The sequence below is a fragment of the Glycine soja genome, chromosome 8, assembly GCF_004193775.1.
Source record: "Glycine soja cultivar W05 chromosome 8, ASM419377v2, whole genome shotgun sequence".
NCBI lineage: Eukaryota > Viridiplantae > Streptophyta > Magnoliopsida > Fabales > Fabaceae > Glycine > Glycine soja.
This window is the reverse complement of record NC_041009.1, coordinates 47,267,802-47,293,074: the sequence shown is the minus strand read 5'-3', so window position 1 is coordinate 47,293,074 and position 25,273 is coordinate 47,267,802. Positions and strand designations below refer to the sequence as shown.

Here is a 25,273-nt window from a genome sequence, read left to right as displayed (position 1 = left end):
AAGGAAGACAACCTATGTTTATTAATTCTTCTTTGACCACCACTCTTGCTTTACTATTCATTCGCAAGGAAATTCCAGAATCTCTTAAAGAACAGTACAAATGAGCTCAATTTAATTATGTAACCAAATGATTCATGATTTTGATTAATTAAACTGACTGGCCAAATTTTATTCATATAAAACGCACTGAGATCAATCATTCAGAATTAATCTACCATTTGGGGAATTTTCTATTATCATTGCAGCACATTTTCCTCCAAATCGTTAACTGAATGAAGATGAAACCTTAGTTAAATCAGCACTCTTCATCATTAGAAAAAGGATCATATTTTCCATAGATATATATGTGGCAATCAAGTGACACTGGAAACCAATGATACAGACATCGTTGATAAGCTACTGCAATAATATCCATTCTTTTGAAAACTCATAATTTCACTATAGTAAACCTTCCCATACAAAGCAACCTAAACCTAATAATAAAAGGAAAGAGAAAAAAGAAGAAGAAATAACAACAATATAAAGATTAAACATAGAAGAAGATCTAACATCCCTAGGGTTTTCATATTTGATCTTAAAATGAAACCAAAGTACTTAACCATCCTCGAAGCTTCTTCACGTGGGGTTAATTATAACCAAGTTGGTTGAAACTTTGTGAAAGGAAACAGAAGAACCAAAAGCCAGAAACTTCACAAAGAGATAGCAGAAAATTCTATAGTGCGTTATTACTAGTAGTGGAAGAAGAGCTGAAAGCAGAAAGATCAGTCCAAGCAGAAGTGGCACCACCACCACCACTCCAATATTGCTCATTTGTGTTAGGGTTATTATTGACCCCCAAGAACTGTCTAGGCAAACCAAGTTCCTGATGATGATGATGATGATTGTCTTCCATTTTCACAGAAGCAAGCTGAGACATAACCCCAGAAGTTGAAACCTTAATGGGAGTGCTACCGTAGCCATCACTACCACTAGCACCCTCAAAAGGGTACAACCCATGTGATGAAGTAGCTTCCAAGCCAGACAAGAAGGGAAATTGGTGAGTTTGTGGAACCCTCCATTGTTCCAAACCAGACAACATAGAACAACCACCACCACTCAAACTGCCTCCTATATGGAAATTCAAGTCTCCTATTCCTCCCATTGGACCCGAAATTGCGCCATAGTTCAAGCCATAGCTTAACCCTATTTCTCCTCCACCACCACCAAGGTGGTGGTGGTGGTCACCAAGTTGATGCAATGGAGCCATGAATCTAAGCGACGGTGGCACTCCGGTGCCACCGCCGAGGCCGGCCACCAAGTCAGCAGAGGAGGAGCCACTGGTGGTGGAAGCCGAACCGGCACTCGCGGTTTGGCGATCGGAGTTTGCCGGAGACCTGGTGTTGTTGCCGGAGCTTCCTCTGCTCCTCTTGTTCCTCCGGCAGCCGCCGCCAACAGGGACGTTCCTCAAGGCCCCGCCACGTGTCCAGTACCTTCTGCAGGCCTTGCAGAAGTGGCGGGGCTGAGAGAGGCTGTAGTTGTTGAAGTAGCAAAACTTTGTGTTGGTGGATTCACATCTTGGACACTTTTGTTGAGCTTCCTGCATAGGTATGTTGGCCATCCTTGCCCTATCCGCCATCGAACCGGGCCTGATGGACCCGGCGGTAGTGCTACCACCGAGTCCATGAGGCTGCGATGGCGGAGGCTGTGGTGGTTGTATTGGTTGTGGAAGAATAAGGTGAGAGCTGGCAGCAGTGTTGTTTCCTTGCTGCTGGTGATTTGGTTGCTGCAGTAACATAAAGTTGAAGTAACAAATTAAATCAAATATGTGGTATATTCAGGAGAAGGGTATAAACAAAAGTGTTGGAAGAATATCTATCTTTTGAATTTTGCCTTTTGGACAAAGAAATTAAATGAGAAAGAACCAAATTGAAGAACCCTTCAATTTTTATTTATTTTTTACCTGTTGCTGCCAGTTGGCTGGATCAATATATGCTGGGATGGAAGTATAAACCATGGTTCCTCTTGGAGCTTTCTCTTTAGTAAAGGTTGATGGTTTAATTTTTGGGGAGCTAATAGTGGAGAGAATCACATCAAACAGTTAGAGAGTGTGTGTGTGTGTGGTTGAGCTGAGCTGAGCATAGAAGAGAGAAAGAAAAAGAGAGAAAGCACAAAAGAAAGAAAGAAAGAAAGAAGAGAGGGAAGAAGGGTTTGGAGAGAGGAGGGCAATGAGAAGCAAAAATAAAGGAGGTGCTTTTGAGTATTTATATATAAATTTTTAGTTTCTTGTTCATTTCCCCCGATAGTACTCTTTTTGTTTTATTGCTTTTCAGGATTTTGAGAAGGCGATGTTTCTTAACCCATAAGCTTCTTTTTGATGCCCTGTAAGTACTGTGCTTAGAAAAAAGAGATATTGTATTAGTGCCTCTCTCTCTCCTCCATCTGCATGAAAAAAGCTAAGTATTGAGTCTGATATGTCATGTAACAAATAGAGAGAGAAAGGGAATGTGTGCTGACCAGCCTAGCTATTCATGCTACCAATTTAGTGTAGCTAGAATGGCCAAAGCTAACTTTAATTATGATTTTATTATAAAATATCACATTAGTTTATTTGGTGATTGGTGAATTAATGATAGATTATGGTAAAGAATACTGTGGTTCATAAGTTCATCTTTTTTATATTGGGTTGAAGAAAAAAAAAAAAAAAGGTGTCTATTTGTAGTGCTTTAGTGTGTCCCGACCGAGTGAACCTTTTCTTGGTCAGGTCTGTTCCCTTCCCCACTCCTCTCTTTCTTTTTGCATGGAAACATTCATCCTTGCATCTCACGCGCCACAGCATGGGCACGAGTCAAACTCATATGTGGAAGATATATGGCAGAAGTTGGGTTATACATAGTTACTTAGAGGGAAGAGAAGGGAAGGGACCCCCAAAGTAACTATTTACAAAGTGTTTCTCTAATGGATAATATATAATGATTGATCGAATGTTGTCCAAAGAAAAGAAAACACGTATGGTTAATTTGTTACAAGATTTGGGAAATGAATTGTGCAATATATGGATATGGATTATATGTAATGGAAATGTGTCAGCTCATCATGTTGAAAAAATATGTGACTTTTGCTTAGGTATTAAGGGTCTCTGAAGGGCGTTTGAAGCCCCCTTAGCCCCTGCCTGGGATATTTTCGTGAAACCAAAACCTGGATATATATGGTCACATCATATTCGGCTGCTATATACATGAAATTAAGAAAATAAGAATTGAGATTTTTAGCCATGAAAAATATCTCATTCACTCAATTCAGTGTTAGAAACTCAGTTTGCAAAGCTTGTGCTGCAATTAATTTGGAAAAGAAATATGTTATAATATATATTATTAGAAATTTAATCCTTAGTGAAAATAATTTTATGTTAGATTTTACTTATCTCAGTCAAATTTCAAAGTAGTTAGAATTTATTTCCCCTGAAGAACTAATGGATATATATATGTGGATGGAAGTGTATGATGATAACACAAGTCTCATGTCTTTATTTATTTTTTGAATTAGGGATTTATATGCATTAATATATTAGTGTTGTTATAATTGTTATCTTAATCAGTGATAATTGTAAAATTTGAGTTAATTTGATAGTCAATTTTGGTTAAGAATGATTGTAATTTTTTTTACTTTACTATTGTTTTTAATCACTGATAAGTGTCATTTGGTTCTTATAGTTTCACAATTCTTATTTTTTTAGTTCATATAGTTTAAAAATGATTTTTTTAGTTTCTATGTTTATATTTTAATTCTCTTTTAGTCCCTATAGTTTAAAAGTGTTCTTTTTAGTTCTTATAGTTTGTATTTTAATTCTCTTTTAGTCCCTATAGTTTGAAAGTGATATTTTTAATTCTTGTAATTTGTATTTTAATTACATTTTAGTTCTTATTATAAAAATATATATAAAAATAATTAACTACAAATTAGTTATAAATTATCAACTATTCTTTTATTACAAATTATCTTGCAATAAATTAGTTACGAATTACTTGCTAATATTTTTGTAATTAATTATAATTAATAATATTAATCATATTTTGATGGTAAGGACTAAAAGAAAATTAAAATATAAAGTATATGGACTAAAAAGATCACTTTCAAACTATAGGGATTAAAAAAAATTAAAATACAAATTATAAGAACTAAAAAAATTACTTTCAAACTATACGAACTAAACAAATTAAAATGTAAACTATATGAAGTAAAAAAAACCACTTCTAAACTATAGAAAGTAAAAAAAAAAGAATCGTGAAACTATAAGAAACAAATGAATAATTTAACTTAAAATTAATTATGATTTTATCACATATTTAAAAATAGTAATAGAATATTGGTTATCTTGTGTTATAAATTATACCAACTAGAATAACATAAAGACTCAAACAAAGAAAAATAATTGGATAGAAAAGACTAGAAAGTCAAATAATTTTATAACTTTCCACTTTTCCAGCGTGAAAGGTTGTTTATAACTATTTCCTCCTCCTTTCATGCCTCGATATTTCTTACCGTTTTCTAGATAGGTAATATTTTCTTAAAAGTTTTTTCTTAACAGGTTTTATGTGGATAGTTGTAAGTGGGCAAACCCTTATTTTTGAAAGGCCCATGCGTGTTATACTACACCAGCCTAGACTAAGGGAAATGCTTGGTGTACCTAACAACATTGCTCGAGAAGAAGGTTCTTTCAAAAAAAACAAATTGTTCTACCGGAAGAAGGTTATTCCGGATGAACAAATTGTTCTACCAGAAGAATCTTCTTTCGGAAAGCTTTCTGAAAGAAGGTTCTTCCGATAACACAAATTGTTCTTCCGGAAGAAGGTTCTTCCGGTAGAACACAAATTGTTCTTTTGGAAGAAGGTTCTTCCGGAAAGCAAGAATTATTTTTTTAACGCAAGAGCAATTTTGTCCATTCACTTAATTATTGAGTGCACCAGCTGGGTGCACCTAGCATGTCCCCTAGACTAAGGGGCTTTGTTTAATATTTTGCAATCTTAGTTGTTCAATTGGCTTATGTCTGTTTTTTCAATTTCCCTAAAGTGACCCACCGTTGCTTCCTGCACCCTACAATTTCTACCTGCACTCCATGATTTTGAATATCCCAAAACTGCCCCTCTCTTTTTATAAGTTCCTCTCCGACTTCTTTCCTGATGCAGCTTCTTCTCTGACACATTCAATTTCCATCTTCACTATCAACTGGTGCAATATTCAAAGGTGATTTTTGTTTTTATCTCACTACTAGGCCACTAGCTTCAGGAATGGTCTTCAAAGGTGATTTCACCGCATGAATAATAGGGATGAACTAAAAAATGGGGCTATGGAAGAGTGGTGCGGTGGTGGCCATCGCAGCGGTTTGCACAAAGGAAATGAGATTAGGGTTAGGTATGCTGTATGCAAATAAGAAGAAAGAGGGACACGGGGTATTTTTGGGATTTTTGGTTTTCTTTAAAATTATATAGGGTGCTGGAAGCGTGGGCCGAAGTGACCTAGCCATAGTTAGTTGCGATACTAAGGTCCAATACGTTCAGTATTAATATATGTTTTAACCACTGATCAACCATTTGAAAATTAAAAAAAAAAGTATTTTTCACCAATATAAAAACATGAAAAAGTTGTAAATATTCAATGTATTAAATGTTATAATTTTAAGAATTCATTGTATTTAATTTTAAGAGTTATATGTGTCTTTAGAACAGTTAGTCAACACTTAATATTAATTCACGTCAATCTTCTGACATCCATTAAACTGAAATATAACCGCTAGTCAACGATTTAAAAACATTAAAACATTTTAAATATTCGATATATTAAATGTTTTTTGTCTTATATATATATATATATATATATATATCTTAGAACAGTAAGTGAACACTTAATATTCACATTAATCTTCTTACAAAGTAAGCACAGGAGGTGAAAATCATTACTAAATGGCTTTTCGGACCAATCAAACTCTCCTTTTGGGCCTGCTATGCATTGTTTTGCTTTTGGGTTCAGGTAAAGAAATATAGTCAATTTTATCTCCAAATTTGCATTCTAATAGAAATAATTAATGTGAAAACTGAAAAGTGATGTTGTTTGTTTTGTTAGAGTTCCGAGTCTAATTTCTAATGTTGATTGGGGAAAAAAGGCTTGAGTTGTTAGATACGATTCGACAAGTTGCTTTAGTTTTTGTCCCATGAATTATAACCTTTTTTTAAAAATAAAAAAATTATGGGCAGATAACAATCCGATCCACAGATCTCACTATTAATTCATTTTGTTGGAGTCAAATTGGTTGGATTAATATATAAAAATCCGAAGAATCATGTGCTAAAATTTTTTAGAAAGACATGCAAATTAAGGAACCAATATATATGCATATATAAAGTTTGAAAGTTTGTGGTGATGAATAATAATGCAGGACAAGCGAATGTGGATTTTAATCCTCCGGGACTAATCTGCCTAAGAGGAGCATGCGGAGGTAATACACAGTGCGTTCAAAGATGTGTTAGCAGTGGCCATGGGAAAGGGGGCTCATGCGTAGGATTCATTCCTGGGGTTATCTTGTGCTGCTGTTACAAATGACTTATGATGTCTTGTCGATCCTTTTCAATGTATCAAAATTAAATAAACATACCCTAATTTATCTTTGAATCTTCGACATAGGATTAATTTTGTGTAAAAGGATCGAACTTGATTATCAATGAATGCATTACTTTAATTGAAATAGTCTTTCACATTGTCTCCTGTTTCTTTCAAAATAAAAAAGTTGAAATTAATTCAGGAGTTTGCTTGACCAAGATATGAAGATTGCGATAGTTAATTAGTAAACTAAACACAGTGCATTCACATAATTAGATCCCTTGTTCAAAAGTCACGTTTCAAAGAATAGTCTTGCGAAAATGGTAGTTTTTAATTGTCCAAACTTGAAGTTGTATCAAATATTAAAACAAAATATATTAAAAAGTATATGGAAATTTTATTAATTTGGAGTTGTAATAATTAGTAACAAATAATGATTTTAAAAATTAGATTAGTAGTTGAGTTATTAAAAATAGAGAAATACTAGCAACACTCTTTAATACTCTCTTTCTAATATTATGTTCGGTTAGAATTGATTGATAATCACAAATTTTGATAAATTTATTTAATATAAATCAAGAAAAGAGAAATATTAATTAAGAAATCAAACCTATAAAAATAGGTGATTTTCAATGAATTTTAATCAATCATTCACAAAATATTTAAGAGAGTCTCACTAGTATTTCTCAAAAAACTATTAGTTTATATTCTAATTTTTTTTAGAGAAATTTTGATTATTTAATATCTGTGTGAATACGATCAAATTAGAAATGATATATATTTTTATTATAATGAAAATATTAAGGTTTTTATTTTTAATTTTCATGTAAAATATGAATTGTCTTTTAAATTAAATTTTTTTACCAACAAGTCATTGATTCAAGTAGTATTAGATTCATGGAAAATATTAATCACACACATTAAAAATTAAAAACGATAAGTTTTAAAAATTATTATTTTAAAGTCGTAATGTATGTATTTAATATATTTCAATTATTAAATGATTTATTTATTATCATTTAATATTTTAATAATATAATGTAGCATATTGATCATGTTAATTAACTTGTAAAATCTATATTAATGGTTAGATTTTTATTAAATAAAATTATATCAATGATTATTCTTTTAACACCAAATTGTTAATATATGTGTCTCCCCAAATTAAGTAATTGCACGGTTTGATAGGGGGCATTTTTTAGTTTCTCAGGAATCTTGCGTTAGAGTTTTCTATATTTGGTATCCATTAAAAAAAAATTGGCAAATAATAAGATTGTTTTTTAACAAGTTGTTTTTGAAAATTTTCTCATGGAGGATGTGAAAATCTTACTTTTTTAATTTAATTTTTTTACCACAGTAAAATAATTAAATTAATGAAAAAAAATATTATTTAACTCTTTATTTTCTAAAAAACTTATCTAAATATTTTATGGTAAATCAGATATATTTTACTTTTTTTTAGGATTCATGATTCAAAGGTATAAAAAACTTCTCCTCTAACTAATGCCCTTGAGTTCTAGGTTCTGACTTCATTGCTATAATTCTATACCCAAAAAATTGTCAATAGATGTTTTTTAAACAGAACTTATTTATTAAATACTTAATATATTTAAATATATTCATTTAATGGATATTTAAATGCATAGAATATATTTAATGCTAAAATCACCTTTTATCTTTTTTTAAAAGAAAATCATGTGACTATATCAGCATTAATATGAATTCATTGAATGTATTTAAGTTTAATTATTAATTTGGTTTCCAAATCAAATTTTTAAAAGATTCAATTTGGTTTAATTTGGTCTTCATATTTTAAAAGGTTTAATTTGTTTATCAAATTTTTAAAAATGATTAATTTGGTCTTCAAATTTTTAAGGTTTTAAAGATCAAATTGAATTATTTCAAATAATTTTGGGATCAAATTAATTCATTTTTAAAAACTTCAATATCAAATTGAAACTTTTAAAAATTTAGGAACCAAATTGATTAATTAAATTTTAATAACTTGAAGAACAAGTTGAATTTTAAAAAAAAATAAAGAACAAATTAAACTATTTAGAATAATTCGCACACCAAATTGATAATGAAAACCATATATGTAATGTCAAAATATCATTTCAATACATCAAATGCATAGCATAAATAATCATTAATATGAACTTATTGAATTAATGTATTGTAACGACAAAATATAGTGTGATTTTTTATTTTGATAAAAAAAAAAGATATACTTTTAATTTAATATCTGCTCAATAAGGTATAAACATGTCGTTTCATTTCGTCAACTAATTAAAAAGATATGTTTCCTAATATGTTTCTACAAAAATAATTCTCATAGTAAAAGATACTCGCCAGTAGTCAATATATATATATATATATATATATATATATATATATATATATATATATATATATATATATATATATATATATATATATATATATATATATATATATATATATATATATAATGAGTATGATATACGATATACATCTCACAAGAAAGAAAGATCAGAATTCAAAAGTAAAATCTTCTCGAAATGGCTTTTGGTGTCAATCATTCTTTTCTCTTTGGAATTTTATTTGCTGCTTTGGTTCTAACACCAGGTAATTGTTGAAAGAAAGACATTACTTTCATTTCTCTAATTTATTTTCTAATAATAATTTGCATGAGAAAGTGATATTTGTATTAGTTTGAAAGTTTGTGGTGATGAACAATAATGCAGGACAAGCGAATGTGGATGTTGATCCTCCGGGACTAATCTGCCTAAGAGGATCATGCGTAGGTAATACACAGTGCGCTCTACTATGTGTTGGCAATGGCCATGTCAAAGGGGGCTCATGCGTAGGATTGATTCCTGGGCTTATCTTGTGCTGCTGTAACAACTGAGTTATGATGTCATGTCGATTCTTTTCAATGTATGCAAATAAAATAAACATACGTACCCTAATTTAGCTTTGAATCTTTCATGTAGGAAGAATTTTGTGTAAGAGGATGGAACTTGATTATCAATGAATGCAATATTTGAATTGAAATAGTCTTTCACATTGTCTCCTGATATGAAGATTGCGATAGTTAATTACTAAATTAAATACAGTGTATTAACATAATTAAATTCCTTGTTCAAAAGTTACTTTTCAAAGAATAGTCTTGGCAAAATTGTAGTTTATAGTTGTCCGAACTTGAAGTTGTATCAAATATTAAAAAGTATATGGAAATGTTATTAATTTTGAGTTGTAATAATTAGTAGCAAATAATGATTTTAAAAATTAGATTAGTAGTTGAGTTAATAAAAATAGAGGAATGTTGTCAATATTCTCTTTAGCACTTTCTTTTGAATATTTTTTCCTGTTAGAATTTATTAAAAATCACAAATTTTATTCACTTTTCATTTAATATAAATCAAGTATTAAGAAATATTAATTGAGAAATCAAACCTGGATAATTTTTAATTAATTTTAATCAATCATAAAGAAAATATCTGAAGGAGAGTATGACTACTATTCCTAAAAAAATATTGGTTTATATTTTATTTTTTTCTAGAGAAAATTTAATTATTTAATAACCATATCTTAATATGATCAAATTAGCAATCATATATATTTTTATTATAATGAAAATATTAAGGTTTTTACTTTTATTTTTTCTATAAAATATGAATTGTCTTTTAAATTAGATTTTTTTTTATCAACAAGTCATTGATTCAAGTAGTATTAGACTCATGTGAAATATTAATAACACACATTAAAAATTGAAAAGGACAAGTTTTTAAAAAAATAATATTTTAAAGTCTTAACGTATGTATTTAATGAATTTCAATTATTAAATAATTTATTATTATCATTTAATATCTTAATAATATAATGTAGCATACTGTTGATGTTAATTAACTTGTAAAATCTATATTAATGGTTGAATTTTTATTTAAAAAATCATGTCAATGATTATTCTTTTAACAGCAAATTGTTAATATATGTGCCTCCCCAAAGTAAGTAGTTGCATGGTTTGATTGGGGGCATTTGGTGTGTTTCTCAGCAATCTTGAGTTAGAGTTTTTTTTTAATATTTTGTATCTATTTTTTTTAAAAAAAATTGGGAAATAATAAGAATGTTTTTTAACAAGTTTTTCAAGAAAACTTTTTCACATAGGATGTGAAAATCTTACTTTTTTGAATTGAATTTTTCTTTTATTATAGTAAAAATATCATATTATTCTTAATAATATAATAAATGATTAAAATAATGACAAAAATATCATATAACTCTTCAATGTTCAAAAAACTTATCTAAATATTTGATGGTTAACCAAACTGGTCTTACTCTTCAATTTTCAAGAAATTTATTTAAATATTTCATGATTCACAAGTATGAAAGTTCTCCCCTAACAAATGCTCCTTGAGTTCTAGGTTCTAACTTCATTATTGTAATTCTATATCAAAAAATTTGTTAATAGATGTTTTTTTTAATAGAAATTATTTATTAAAATACTTAATATATTCATTTAATGCATATTAAAATACAGAATATATTTAATGCTAAAATCACCTTTTATCTTTTTTAAAAGAAAATATTGTGAATATATAAGCATTAATATGAATTCACTGAATGTATTTAGGTTTAATTATCAATTTAATTTCCAAATTTTTAAAAGATTCAATTTGGTTCTTTAAGTTCTTAAAATGAATCAATTTAATCTTCATATTTTTAAAAGGTTCAATTTGTTTATCATAATTTTAAAAATAATCAATTTGTTCTCCATATTTTTAAGAACTTACAAATGAAATTGAATTATTTAAAATAATTTAGGAACCAAATTAATTCATTTAAAAAATTGAGGATCAAATTGAACCTTTTCAGAATTTAGAAACCAAATTGATTAATTAAAATTTAAGAACTTGCAGATCAAATTGATTTTTTTTAAAAAAAATTAAGGACCAAATTAAACTATTTAAAATAATTGGCTTAATTACAAAAATAGTTCCCTTATTTTTCACAACTTACTAAATTATTTTCCCTATATTTTAATTTACTATTAGAGTCCCTTTTTTTCTTTCAAATTAATTATTTGAGTCTCATAACAAAAATTAGACGTCGGTATTAAAAAAAACGTTAATTGTCATATGTTATTATGTAATTGGTCATTAAATTAACTGTGTGGCTATCAACAATAGCCAATTTGAAAAAAAAAACTCTAAGAGTAAACTAAAAAAGTGGCATAGTTTATTGTACTTTGTTGTGGCCTGTTTGAAATCAAATTATATATAATTTAGAATCATATTAAAATGTCAACTGACATGATTTTAAGTCAATGTCTACATATTTAATTTAATTTTAAATTAATTTGGAGTTAAAGTTCATCTAACTTCAAAATTAATTTTTTAAGTTCAGCAAAAAGATCACTCAATGACAACACAGGCAAGCAAACAAGTTACCTTGTGAGCAAGAGAGTAAGCCATTGCTCTTTCTCTTTTGAAAGCTCCTTCTTGCCTCATTTGTATCTTTGTCTTAACATCTTCCAACGTTTCTCTACTGTCACACCATCCTTCCTACAGATTCCATTAGATACAATACCACACCATAGGTAAATGATGAAACACAAGCTTGTATGGGTGAGTTATAAATTATAATACATCAGCTTGCTTCAAAAGATCAAGTTTACTCCGTCGCTCGTTGAGCAAGTTCTGCAAAGCTTGCCCCTCTATGGACATCCTCACACGACTAGCTCTTACTCTGGCCTGAACTCGAACCAAGGCCTGCATGCACCTCAATGTCACCACTGCCTGCTTCCTCGCCTGTCTCCCCCCGAACAAGTGCTTGAATCCTCACCACTGCCTTCAATGCCCTCAAAGCCCTTCTTGCCTTCGACGCACTGTGTGTAACCTTCGACGCTGCTGGTGACGTCGAGGAGGCGGTGGCCGCCCTCGAGGATGAAGGCGTCGGCGTAGAGGGAGAGCCCGCGGAGAGCGCAACGCTGACAGGGAACAACCGGGGGAGCACCGCGAGAAGGAGGGAGAGGAGGGTGGAGAGTTGGGAGAGCGAGGCGGAGACGGAGAGGCATTTGGCCTTTGGAGCGAGGAGCGAGACGCGGGCAGAGTCTCTAGAGGGATTGGGGGTTAGGGTTCCTTTGCTGACTGCGCTGTGCATGGACCACTCACACATATATATCTAGGACTTTTATTTTAATTGAGATAACGCCGGTCTTTTATTAAGACTCGTCGTTATTGTTATCATCAACACACATTCTAAGACGGTTTTTTAATAACCGTCGTAGATCCGCTGTCGTAAAATCCCACATTTTTATTAGTGGGATACGAAAACTATTTTTACAATTAAGCTAAAATAGTTTGCACACCATATTAATAATTAAGCCATATATTTAATGTCAAAATATCATTTCAATACATTAAATGAATAGCTTAAATAGTTATTAATATGAATTTATTGATATATATATATATATATATATATATATATATATATATATATATATATATATATATATATATATATATATAATGAGTATGATATACAATATACATCTCACAAGAAAGAAAGATCAGAATTCAAAAGTAAAATCTTCTTGAAATGGCTTTTGGTGTCAATCATCCATTTCTCTTGGGAATTTTATTTGTTGCTACTTTTGTACTAACACCAGGTAATTGTCGGAAGAAAGAGATTACTTTCATTACTCTAATTTATTTTTTAACATATAATTTGCATGAGAAAGTGATATTTGTATTATTATTATTATTTTTGTGGCATTTTTATTTGAAAAAGAAGGCAAATTGACAAAAGCTCATAGATACATGCCGTTTTTATGCTGAAATTTCATATAACAAAAGCAAGAAATTTTGTTAATATATATTTGTTCTCACTGCAGGGCCAGCTACAGGATTTATAGATCCAGGCCTTAATTGCATCGGGCAATGCCCTATACCGTGCGATCAAAAATGCACTCATGACTGCAACGACGGTTGCACTGGCAGGGGGTTTAAGAGTGGATTTTGTATTACACAAGCTTCTCTTAGTCTATGTTGTTGTAAGTGATTGAGTTATGTTTTACCCAGCAGTGGTTATTTTATAAAACTTCAATGAAATGTGTGCTTGAACTAAGATTTTATTTGAAGATGGTAGGAGTTTGCATTATCAACTATCATTGGATCATTAGTAATTTTGAATTAAATAGTCATCTGTGTTTTCTTTACAATACATGTTTAATTTAAAGCTTCACAAATTAGTTTCCAGCATGAGAATCTCCATATTTATATAGTTTAAGTTAAAATAAAAATGTTTAATTAGGTAAAAGAAAAGTTCAAATGAAAACCTGTCGTTTTTGTTTGTTTTTAAATATACCCATAAAAATATGTATATGTGTTACACTTTTTTAAGTGAGAATAGGACAAGAGAGATTTAATTATTCTGAAGATTTGAAAGTATAAGAGAAAATAAGATGATTATGGATGATGGTAACTTCATTGAATCGTCATGGTCATTAATTTCCCAATGGTTGAACCTTAAATGATGATGGAGATTTTAAGGTTTCTAAAGAGAATATTGAGGCTCACAGAATTAAAAATAAACTCAGTCATCAACGACATGTTGTCCTACACTTTTCACATTTATATAGGTGGCCGAAGGGAAGGGTCTTATCATAGTGAAGTTGAAAGATGGATAAGAAACCTTTTATGGTTGGGCGCATGCCATATTTATTAGGAAAATGGTAATCAGAAGCGATTCAGAGGTTTAAATGTATAACCTCTATCTGCTGTTAATCTCATAATTTCTGGTGTCAATCTTGCGACAATTCTAAAGGAAGCATGGCTAACTCAATATAGGGATGAATTTCAGATGGGTAAATTATTATAAATAATGTCTGATTCTGTCTTTGATTGATAAAAAATTTCTCAAAATCTTCAAAGTCAACATTTTTCTGCCCTAACAGCAAATCATCAAGCAGGTTGACTGGCTGCCCCCACCCTTAATAGATTATAATTTGTGGCCTCATTAATTATATTTACAGAAAGTTTTCGTAACATAAATATCGTAACTGCAAGTAGCGAAACAACGAGTCACATCGCACATGTATTGATAAATCAAGTACAAGAAGTTCTTACTAACTCCAATAGTTTTATTCTATTTTTCACACATGGAGATTACTCATTTCATACAGCAACACAGAAAATATAGAATGATTGGCTTACAAGATCCCCCTTTGACAAAACCCTTTTTATGGCAGATAAAGTCGCACGTTGGATCATCTATGCATCGCTCCTGGCAGCTTAGTAGTGGAGACTCAAAACAAGTTACTACTCCTGCAATATCAGCACAAATTTTAAAAAATTATTCACACGGAGTTCCTTGTCCTTTTTAAAAAGCCATTTTTTTTATAAAAACAAAATCAAAATTTTAAGAATTAGAACATAATTAACTAAATTAAAAATTCCAAAGAAAAACTACTTGTTGAGTCATCCTCATCAAAATATTACTCGTTTTTTTTATCTTTTAATTAATAATCTTTTTTTTTTTACAGATTTGAATCAATAATCTAAGATCAGACATAAGGGAAAGACACTATCATTTTGATTTTAATTAGATGTATGTTGAAAATTAATATGCTACTTAATTAAGAGATAGAACTTTTTCCCCTTACCTGCAGCGAAAATCATAGCAATGCATATGACGCTCAAAACATAAGGTCGTTGATAAATATGAAAAGCCATTGTAAGGATTTGACCTTATGTTCTCTTTCTATTGTAAGATTGAGGGCTAACTTGAAGTTCATTATATATTATCTTTCTGTTGAGGGAAATAAAATTGAGAAGACATGAAAAGTATATCGTAACCATTTCTGTATTAAATGCAATTAAATTCATGGGCAGTTTTTTACCAAATATTCAATGTATTTCATTAATATATTTCTCTGTGTGTTGAAAATAATCTATATTAATGAAATAACAATCACCACTAATAAATGTGTATTTTAATAAAAATTTTATATTAATGAAATAATAATGAATCACTAATAAATGAACATGGTTTTGTTAAGCCTTAATTGTATTTTTTATCCTTAATTTTTTTTTATTTTTGACGAATTTTACCTTCAATAAATTAATTTATTTTTTTTTAAGAAATTTGCAAATTTTATCATTTTCCATTTATCCATTAATAAGCATAAAAATTAGGGATATAATTTTCCAAAAAATAAAAAAATTAGAGATAAAATTTGCCAAAAAAATAAAAAAAAAATGGATCTAAAATTTGCCAAAAAAATTAAAAAAGTTGAGAGTAAAAGGTATGATTATGTTATGAGTAAATTGATGGAGAGTGAAATTAGTAAATTTCTTAAAAATTAAAGATAAAATACATTAAATTAATTTATTTCGGATAAAATTTGCTAAAAAAATAAAAATTTAAGGTAAAAAGTGCAATTAAACCTTTTATAAATTACAAACTCAAGGATTCTAATTAAATAATATTAAATATATTTTATATAATATATAATTTTATTACTTTCTAGTACGATTATAATTAATAAAAACTCACGAATATAGAAATAATAACTCATGTAAATATTTTGTAAATATGTTCTATGTCCCTAAAAATATGGTTTTGCCTGATTTTAGTTTTTGTAGAAAACATTACTTTAAAATCCCGCATTTTTCTAGTGTTATTTTGTAGTCTTTATCATTAACTTTAGTTAGTTTAGTCTAATACGATGAATAAAATTAAGAATATTAATTAAGATCATTAAGGTAACAAAATAATATTTTAAATTAAGATAATTAAATTATTTTTAATTGTATAATTCAGTTTTTTGGGAAACTCTGACTTTGATATACAAAATATTAGCTAATTCTTTCAGTTAATTTTCTTGCTACAATTAATTATTTGGACCAATTACAGGGTGCATCACTTTTATTCACCATCTGATTTATTTATTATAACGACTCTTATCATGCATCTTCCGTACCAGATTCCTAGCTCCTTCTTCCCCAAACCAATTCCACCAGTCGCTATGAGCCACCACTGACGGCGATTTCCGACAGCGCGGCACCGCCACCACCCACAACTATCATTCTCCTCATATTACAATTTTCCACCACCAACTGCCGTGAGCCGCCGCCACAATAGGCAATTTTTGGCGGCGACTTTTGTCTCTCTGAAACCTGAAATTGACAACTTTTGGATTTACATTGGACAAGAAACACAACTATGAACATGAAAGGGTTGACAACAACCAACCACACATAATAATCCAACTTCAAAAGACAATTAAAACCACGTACACATCCAAAAACTAGATGTCATTATGTTAATCGACATAAAAATCTAACAAGAAAGAAAAGGTAAACTTTTAAGAATTAATTAATTGAAATAAAAAAAAACTAGAATCAAAAACTATTTAAGCATGTCCAAATTCAAAAGCTGAAATTTCTCACCCTCCAATAATCAATAGAAGAAAAAAAAAATGAAGATCACTTCTAATTTACATTGGCAACAACCCCTTTTCACTTTAATTTTTTCTAGTTCCAAAACAATAATTCCCTTTTTTTATTAACTCAACAAGTACAAGTCGATTTCAAATGGAGCCCTAAACCTGAATCAATTACCAGCTACTAATTGAAAGCAACAAAACTCATGGTACCGGTCGATACATAATACGAAAGACTGAAAAACAAATTTCTTGATAGTATATATAAAAATAATAACAAATTTTATTTACAAGACAGTTTTTAAAATTGTTAATATATATTTTATAGCTTAGTCTTTGTTAAGGTCCAATAAATCTCAATCTGTATCCACATTTAATTTATAGTGCCGTTGCTTTGTTAATTTAATCAATTTTACTGTATAATAATTGGAACACAATAAAACACATATTATCTTTGAATTTATTTCAAATAAGCTAATATAAAAAACTCTCTCTATATATATTATATTTATATTTACTCCCATTTTAATACATTTCAACTACTTAGTATGTCACAATTATTTTTTTTCTTTTCCTATCGATCTGAGCAGCTGGTAATTAAATAAATTTTTGTATGTAAATTTAAATATCTCCCTAAATTTCTATTGGAGCTGCATTGTTTTTAATTATCTTGAACACAGTAAGGACTTGCTTTCTCATAAAGACTGTGGCACCGTTTAGTTGCACCACTCAGGTTAGAACGAATGGTTGTAGGCACAAAATCCGGAGGTGAGGCTGAGAAACAAGCGGCACGAGGTTTTGTTTTATTGATGCGTTCACTTTCTTACCAAAACTGCCTTTCTCTCGCTCTACAAACCCACCAACTTCTCTCTCTCTCTCTCTTACTTAATTGTTTGTTTTTGCCGTGCGAAACCACCCAATACCCGTTTGAACTTATCTATTACTAGTAGAAAGAGAGAAATAAAAAATATTAGAAAATAAAAAGATTTAAAGCCTAAGAAAATCTATCTTCCCAGAACAAACCAAGGGTGTCTCTGAAATTGTCATGTCCACGTTAAGGTCTTGATTGGCTTTCTGGGTTTGGAGAAGAATCTCTGCTTCACTCTCTTCACTGCTGTGTAATATTCATACATAGCCTTTCTCTCTGTAGAATTTAATTAGTGTTTTGATCATTCAAGTTTAGTACTTTGATTCTCTTCTTCTTGTACTTCTTCCTCTTCCATGTAAATTTTGCAGTAGTGGTGTGTTGTTGCTACTCCTTGTGTTGTATGATTGTCATTGTTGTATAGAATTTTTTAGTTGGTGTGATAATGACCCAATTGGGAATAAAAAAATTAAATAAACCTCTCATGAACAGTGCGAGTCGCTTTCTTTCTAGGTAAGAGAGGGCTTTTTTGCCTTTTTTTTTTTTTTTATATGGTTTAAGATATCCAACTTGTTGATCCTCTTGTGTGTGTATGTTGTTGATAACCTAGAACCAGATGTTTTATGTTGCATCCCTTCGTAGGATTTGAGATACCCTTATCCCTTTGCTTCCTTAATTGGAAACACACACACAATAGCAGATCTTTCCCCCTTTTTCACTTCCGAAACTTCACATACCTAAAAAAATTTAAAAAATCATACCCTATCTTTCTCTCACCCTGTACCTCTATCTGTACGTCTTTATCTACTTTCTCTCTCCTCTCTCTCACTCCAAACACCCCATACCTATACCATACCTGAAGCCAACAGAATTCTCAAAAGGTTTTTCAAAGTTTCAACCTTGAGGGTGGTTTTGATTCCTTTTTTTTTCCTCTACTCTTTGAAAGATCTTGAGTTTTGTTGAGATGGAGTGTGAAGTTGAATTACAAGGGGGAGATCTGCATGCAGGGGAGGTAACTGACCCAAACCCTATTGGTTTTGGCAACATGGAAGATGAACACACTTTGGCGGTTGCTGAGAGAGAGATGTGGCTGAACAGTGACCAAGACGAGTTCCTAGGTGTCAATGATGCTTCCATGTTCTACGCTGATTTCCCTCCTCTCCCTGATTTCCCTTGCATGTCATCATCATCATCTTCATCTTCAGCAACACCACTTCCCGTGAAGACCATGACATGTTCCACCACCACCACCACTTCCTCTTCTTCCTCTTCCTCTTCTTGGGCCATGTTGAAGTCAGATGCTGAGGAAGATGCAGAGAAAAACCATTGCAACCGATACATGCATGACCAACTTGATGCAACTTTGTCTTCCACCGCTTCCATGGAGATTTCTCAACAGCAAAACCCTGATCCTGGCCTTGGTGGCACTGTTGGAGAGTGCATGGATGATGTTATGGACACTTTTGGTTACATGGAGCTTTTGGAGGCCAATGATTTCTTTGACCCTGCCTCTATCTTTCAGAACGAGGGTAACGAAAACCCTTTAGAGGAGTTTGGCACACTGGAGGAGCATGTGCCGTTTCATGAAGAGCAACATGCAATGGTGCATCATCAGCAAGGGCAAGCAGAAGAGGAAGATCATCAGGTTCCTTTTTGTGAAGAGATCCAAGGAGATGAAGAAGGTGGTGATGGTGTTGGAGTAGATGATGAGATGAGTAATGTGTTCTTGGAGTGGCTTAAGTCTAACAAGGATAGTGTCTCAGCTAATGACTTGAGGAATGTGAAGCTCAAGAAGGCGACACTCGAAAGCGCGGCGAGGCGGCTAGGGGGAGGAAAAGAAGCCATGAAGCAGTTGCTGAAGCTGATTCTTGAGTGGGTTCAAACCAGCCATCTTCAGAATAAGCGCCGAAAGGAGAATAATGGTAGTAGTATTAGCAGTGTACTTCAGGCACAGTTTCAGGATCCTAGTGGCCAGAACAACAACCAGAATACACAAAGTGGTTCATTTGCACCTGAATCAAACACTTGTTTCAACAACCAAACACCATGGTTGAGTTCTCAAACTTTTGCAACAGATCAGGCTCCTCTCATGGTGCCTCCACAGCAATTTCCACAACCCATGGTTGGGTATGTGGGTGACCCTTACACTAGTGGTGCTGCTTCAAATAACATATCAGCCACTCATAACCATAACAACAGCAACCCTTATCAACCTGGTGCAGAACAATACCACATGTTGGAGTCAGCACATTCATGGCCACATTCTCTGTTCAATGTTGCTTCTAACTATAGTCAGTCTTTTGGGGACAATAATGGTCTTAACCCACATGGGGGTTTCGGTGGTGGAGGCTATGGCAATAACCAGTACCCTTATCAGTTTTTTCATGGCCCTGGTGATAGGTTGATGAGGTTGGGGCCCTCCGCGACGAAGGAAGCGAGGAAGAAGAGAATGGCAAGGCAAAGAAGGTTTCTGTCTCATCACAGGCATCATAGTGGTAATCACCAGAATCAAGGGTCTGACCCTCATGCAAGAATGGGGGGTGATAATTGCAACACTGCTTTGGCTGCACCTCATCACGCAAATCCTTCAGCCAATTGGATGTACTGGCAGGCTATGATTGGCGGCGCGGCAGGTCCTTTGGCTCCGGTGATTCCGGCCGAGCCGCCGGTGGTACAACCGGTCGTGGACCGGTCGGCCATGCAGACACAGAATTGTCATCAGAATCGAGTTGCATCAGATAGGAGACAGGTTGGTGGACCTTAATTTGATCAGATATCAATGTTGTATGATTTGTATTGTTTAATGTGTATAATATATGGTATATGATGTGTGATTAGTAGAATGTATATATGCTGCATTTGATCATTATGAAGATTATCTTGAATTTGTTGAGAGAGACATAGAGTTATAGTTTTCATGTTTTATGATGAATAATGTGTGCATGACTTGTTTTGTGATAATGTGTTTGATTGATATATAGGGTTGGAAGCCTGAGAAGAACTTGAGGTTCCTTCTGCAGAAGGTGTTGAAACAAAGCGATGTTGGAAGTTTGGGGAGAATAGTTTTGCCAAAAGTAATTTTTCTAGTGATTTTTTTTATCAACTACTTGTTGCTATAGTATATAAGTTTATAATTTCTGTTAATTTGGATTGTAATTTGGATGAAATTTTTTGTTCAGAAAGAGGCAGAAACCCATTTGCCAGAGCTGGAGGCAAGAGATGGAATTTCCATAACAATGGAAGACATTGGAACTTCACGTGTTTGGAACATGCGCTATAGGTATTCGGAGTTTCATTGACAAATTTTCTGCTTTGTCTTTTGATTATTACCTTTGTGATACGTTGAGACTAAAATGTTTCTCTTTTGAACCAATTTTTTCTTGGAGCATCAGATACTGGCCGAACAACAAAAGCAGAATGTATTTGCTCGAGAACACTGGTGAGCTTCTTTGCTTTGAATTTGGCTCCCCATAATAATGACCTTTCGTTTTTCCATCACTTTCATTTTCAAGGAACATGGTTTTCATGCACATATCCATATTTCGTTATGCAGGTGACTTTGTGAGAGCCAATGGACTCCAAGAGGGAGATTTCATAGTGATATACTCAGATGTGAAGTGTGGCAAATATGTATGAGCCTTTTCTTATTTTCTACTCCCTTCGTTCCAATATAATTATGGGCTTAGATAATTTTTTAACACTAACCAAGAAAAATTAGTAAGAAGATAAGAGTAACAATTTTGTTAAATTAACCTTACTACTGTTAGTCTATGCAACACTGTATTTTTTATAACTAAAATGGCAATTATTTTATAACTTATTTTTTCTTTTTATGCAACTTATTTTTGAGACCAAGGAATAAACTTTTTACTCTTTTCATTTTCTTAACATGTTTTGAGGTATACTAATTTTTTACAATTCTTTTTACTCTCACACGTTTCTGTCTTTATACAAATTTTTGTAATATATATATATATATATATATATATATATATATATATAATTTCCGTTTTTCTTCACTTAAAAAATTGAGAACTAATTGGTTGAATTTTATTTTTTGAAACAGATGATAAGAGGAGTGAAAGTGAGGCAACAAGGTGTGAAACCAGAGACCAAGAAAGCAGGAAAATCGCAGAAAAACCAGCATGGGACAGGGACTAATGCATCAAGTACAGCTGGTACTGCTGCTAATAATGGCACGTCATCGTCACCGAAAACCAAATCTGAAAAAAGTAGTAAATTAATATAATATATAGTATATGTATGTACAATATATATTATGGCATATATAATAAAATAAGAGACTCTCAAGTCTGAACACGGTGCTCACATATAATGTTGTGAAGTTTGAGCATGCCCTGCAATGGAGGCTGTCAAGGATTTGTATAACAGTATTTTGGGTAATATTTCTTTTAGTAGTTTATTTTGCGATTGTTATTATGTGAAAATGTTGTTTGTGTTTGATGTCCGTTTTTGACTTGAATTTCACATTGAAGTTCATAGAAATCTAATCATGATTTCTATTAATGCGCTGCCTAAACGATAGTCGACTTGTATTATACTCTTAACTTTAGATAAACTTTGATAATTTTTCTATTATATGAATCTAGGATTAAATAATAAGAAGAAATTAGATTATCATTGTGTTTTAATTAAATTAAATTCTGAATTGAGAATATTTGTTAAATATTTTGCTTAATATAATAATTTGAAATAAGGAGTGTTGGTTTCGTTAAAAAATATTTTCCACTTAATATAATAATTTGTTGGATTATTATTTTCTTGTGTTGCAGCTAAGCAGAAAATAATTTATAAGTGTACCTAGATATTAAAAAAGAAAGAGGTGAAACTCATGTATGTATGTGACGTAGAGAAATAGTAGATATTGTTTGACTTCTTTTGGGTTTAAGGATGAAGGAGCCGTGTACGGACTCTTCGGTAATAGACGACATCCTTTATCTAGCTTTCAATAAAGGAAAATGATGAACTCATGTCAGGAATAGATTCTTTGCCATACATATATAGCAGAGTCATTTTCAGAGTTTCTTTGTTTTTACTTTATTTCTCTCTCAAAATCTTATCTGATGTATTTAACGAGAGAAATAGATGTAGAATGTTTGATTATGATGTTAAAATTAACGAAAATACAGAAATTGTACAGGAACTTTCAGAGTAAACCATAATCTCAAATTCCCAGTAGCACCAATGATTTCCATCAATTACTTGTATTTTCTAATTTATATTTTAACCAATAAAAATTTTTCACATTGTCTTTTATTTTTACTTTAGGATGAAACTTAATCCTTTATTTTTTAAAATTTATAAAATCTCTTATATATTTATTAAAAGTAATAGATGGTACCTAGCTTAAGTAATTTTTTTAAAAGCATGTTTATCTAAAAAACTAAAAAAGATATTACTTCAACGATGAGATGCTATAAAAAAATTGTTCAAAGGGATATTTTAAAACTTTTAATAAATAAGGATCCATTTTTCAAATGTTAAAAAAAATAAAATACTGAATTACAACTTAAAATAAAGATAAGAGACCAACGATTACACTTTTTTACAATTACAATTGACAGTAGATACTAAAATTAAATATAAAAAATTTCAAACAACCATATAAAAAATAAATTTTATGTAGTAAAATCAAAATGAAATATATTGCTTATACCGTAATAGTCATTTTCTTTTCATACATATATAAAAAATACTTATTTGATTTGCCTACCAAAAAAATAAAACTATGTTACAGCCATGAAATTATTATTCATTTATATTTTATAAAATACATAATTTACTCATCTATATTAATTTATAATTTTTTAATCTTAATTTATTAAATTTTATTACTTAAAATATTATATAATATTAAAAAATACAAATTTAATTATTATTATTCGATCACAATTTATTTACAATTAAAGTATTAAACCTTAAACCAATATTTTCAACTATGAATCACGTTCCAATTTTAAAATCATATCATGTTCATATGTTTACATGTCAATTCAAAATAATTATTGATGCGATATGGTTATAATTATTTCACGTCACCACTAGTTAATGACATGGACTATTTAAAAATAATAAAATTATAAAGACTAAAATTAATAAAATATAACAAGAAGACTAAAATTAATTACAGTTCATCGTATTTATAGATATTAAAATTATATTAGTCAGCTAGTTGACGTTCCAAAATTTTGAACAATAGCAAAACATTGACCAGTAGAAACTACGTTTATTTTGAGACAAAAAATTCAAGGTTAGAAAATTAAATGTACGGACCAATTGAACCATTGGAATAAAGAAGATTAATTTAAATTCTCTTATTTTATTTATTAGTTATGCATGTAAAAAAAAATATTTTCATCTAATTATAAATCAAAACTAAAACAAAATTTTCAAAACTAAAAATTGATTGTTATTTTTAAAATTTTGAAACTCAACTAAGAATCACTCAAAATGAAACCTTATTTACTTAACGAGATTATTTTTTTGGAACTCGCATCCGCCTTTATAGTTTACATGCTTAACGGGTTGGCCTACATTTAACAAAAAAATTAAAAAAAGAAATAAAAAATTAAATCTTAAAATATAAAATTTGATCCATTTTAAAACTAACTACGAATTGTTCAATAAAAAAATATTTTTTCAAAATAATAACATAATTTCCATCTTAAACTACCTAAAAATTGTTTACATCATATTTACTTAATCTATAATTTTATACTAAATCAAAATATTATATCACCATTCACCCACCACTAAATCATATAGAAAATACTTAAATTTTATACTTTTATTTATTTATTTTTATTATATTTACACCCCTTATTTATCAATATTATATATATATTAAAATGTAAAAAACTCATAGGTACCTACAATTTAATCACAAGGAAGTCAGACTAAAAACCCACAATTTAATCGAGCTAAAAATATTAAAGTATGAGATTCCGGATTTTGTGGATGGCCTCAATGTGTCATTTTAAACATTTGTACAACATTAAAAAAACATTGTGACATTATTAACCACTTCTGGTACAAAATTAATCACTATGTTACATATTTCAACAATCTCCTGATACAATTAACTAAATGATGACGATAATGGTATAATTTGCATTTATCTATGTTTGACCATTTTAAAATAAAATTATCATATTTATATATTAGTTAAGTGTGTGGATTGGGTGTACAAACCTTGGACGTACGTTACACTTTTTCCTAAAAGTAAAGGGTCACCCCTCAAAATTCAAGAAATCGTTACGTGAGATAATTTGGTGGCAACCCAAATTCACTGAACGATTCTTCTGGAGTTTTTACCATATCTGAAGATGGCAATCTTGTGGCAGAAACAGATGATTTGATCATCAAATGTGTCAAATATTGTTGGA

General features: G+C 30.7%; 2 protein-coding genes and 3 long non-coding RNA genes across 7 annotated transcripts; 3 read left to right on the top strand and 2 right to left on the bottom strand.

The window, feature by feature from the left end:
• Positions 1 to 311: 311 nt before the first annotated feature.
• LOC114423786 (dof zinc finger protein DOF2.4-like) lies at positions 312 to 2,203 on the bottom strand. Its single transcript, XM_028390668.1, has 2 exons — positions 1,940 to 2,203; positions 312 to 1,762 (listed from the first exon to the last, which is right to left on the bottom strand). Exons 1-2 carry the CDS (start codon positions 1,991 to 1,993, stop codon positions 713 to 715), a joined length of 1,104 nt encoding a protein of 367 aa, XP_028246469.1. The 5' UTR covers positions 1,994 to 2,203; the 3' UTR covers positions 312 to 712.
• Positions 2,204 to 5,865: 3,662 nt separating this feature from the next.
• Positions 5,866 to 6,727, top strand: LOC114420869. Its single transcript, XR_003668457.1, has 2 exons — positions 5,866 to 6,003; positions 6,410 to 6,727. It is a non-coding gene; the product is annotated as an uncharacterized LOC114420869 (long non-coding RNA).
• A 6,388-nt stretch (positions 6,728 to 13,115) lies between these two features.
• Positions 13,116 to 13,683, top strand: LOC114423320. Its single transcript, XR_003668820.1, has 2 exons — positions 13,116 to 13,225; positions 13,451 to 13,683. It is a non-coding gene; the product is annotated as an uncharacterized LOC114423320 (long non-coding RNA).
• A 941-nt stretch (positions 13,684 to 14,624) lies between these two features.
• On the bottom strand, positions 14,625 to 15,353 carry LOC114421727. The gene is made up of 2 exons (XR_003668571.1): positions 15,221 to 15,353; positions 14,625 to 14,882 (listed from the first exon to the last, which is right to left on the bottom strand). It is a non-coding gene; the product is annotated as an uncharacterized LOC114421727 (long non-coding RNA).
• Positions 15,354 to 17,849: 2,496 nt separating this feature from the next.
• Positions 17,850 to 22,315, top strand: LOC114423784 (B3 domain-containing transcription factor ABI3-like). Of its 3 annotated transcripts, XM_028390667.1 has the most exons (7): positions 17,850 to 18,120; positions 18,875 to 20,616; positions 20,849 to 20,941; positions 21,047 to 21,147; positions 21,254 to 21,306; positions 21,421 to 21,497; positions 21,934 to 22,315. In XM_028390667.1, exons 2-7 carry the CDS (start codon positions 18,913 to 18,915, stop codon positions 22,114 to 22,116), a joined length of 2,211 nt encoding a protein of 736 aa, XP_028246468.1. In that variant the 5' UTR covers positions 17,850 to 18,120; positions 18,875 to 18,912; the 3' UTR covers positions 22,117 to 22,315. The 3 variants fall into 3 exon arrangements, with proteins under 3 accessions (XP_028246468.1, XP_028246466.1, XP_028246467.1); XM_028390665.1 differs by having other exon boundaries at positions 17,851 to 20,616; XM_028390666.1 differs by having other exon boundaries at positions 17,853 to 20,616; positions 21,260 to 21,306.
• The last annotated feature ends 2,958 nt before the right edge of the window (positions 22,316 to 25,273 follow it).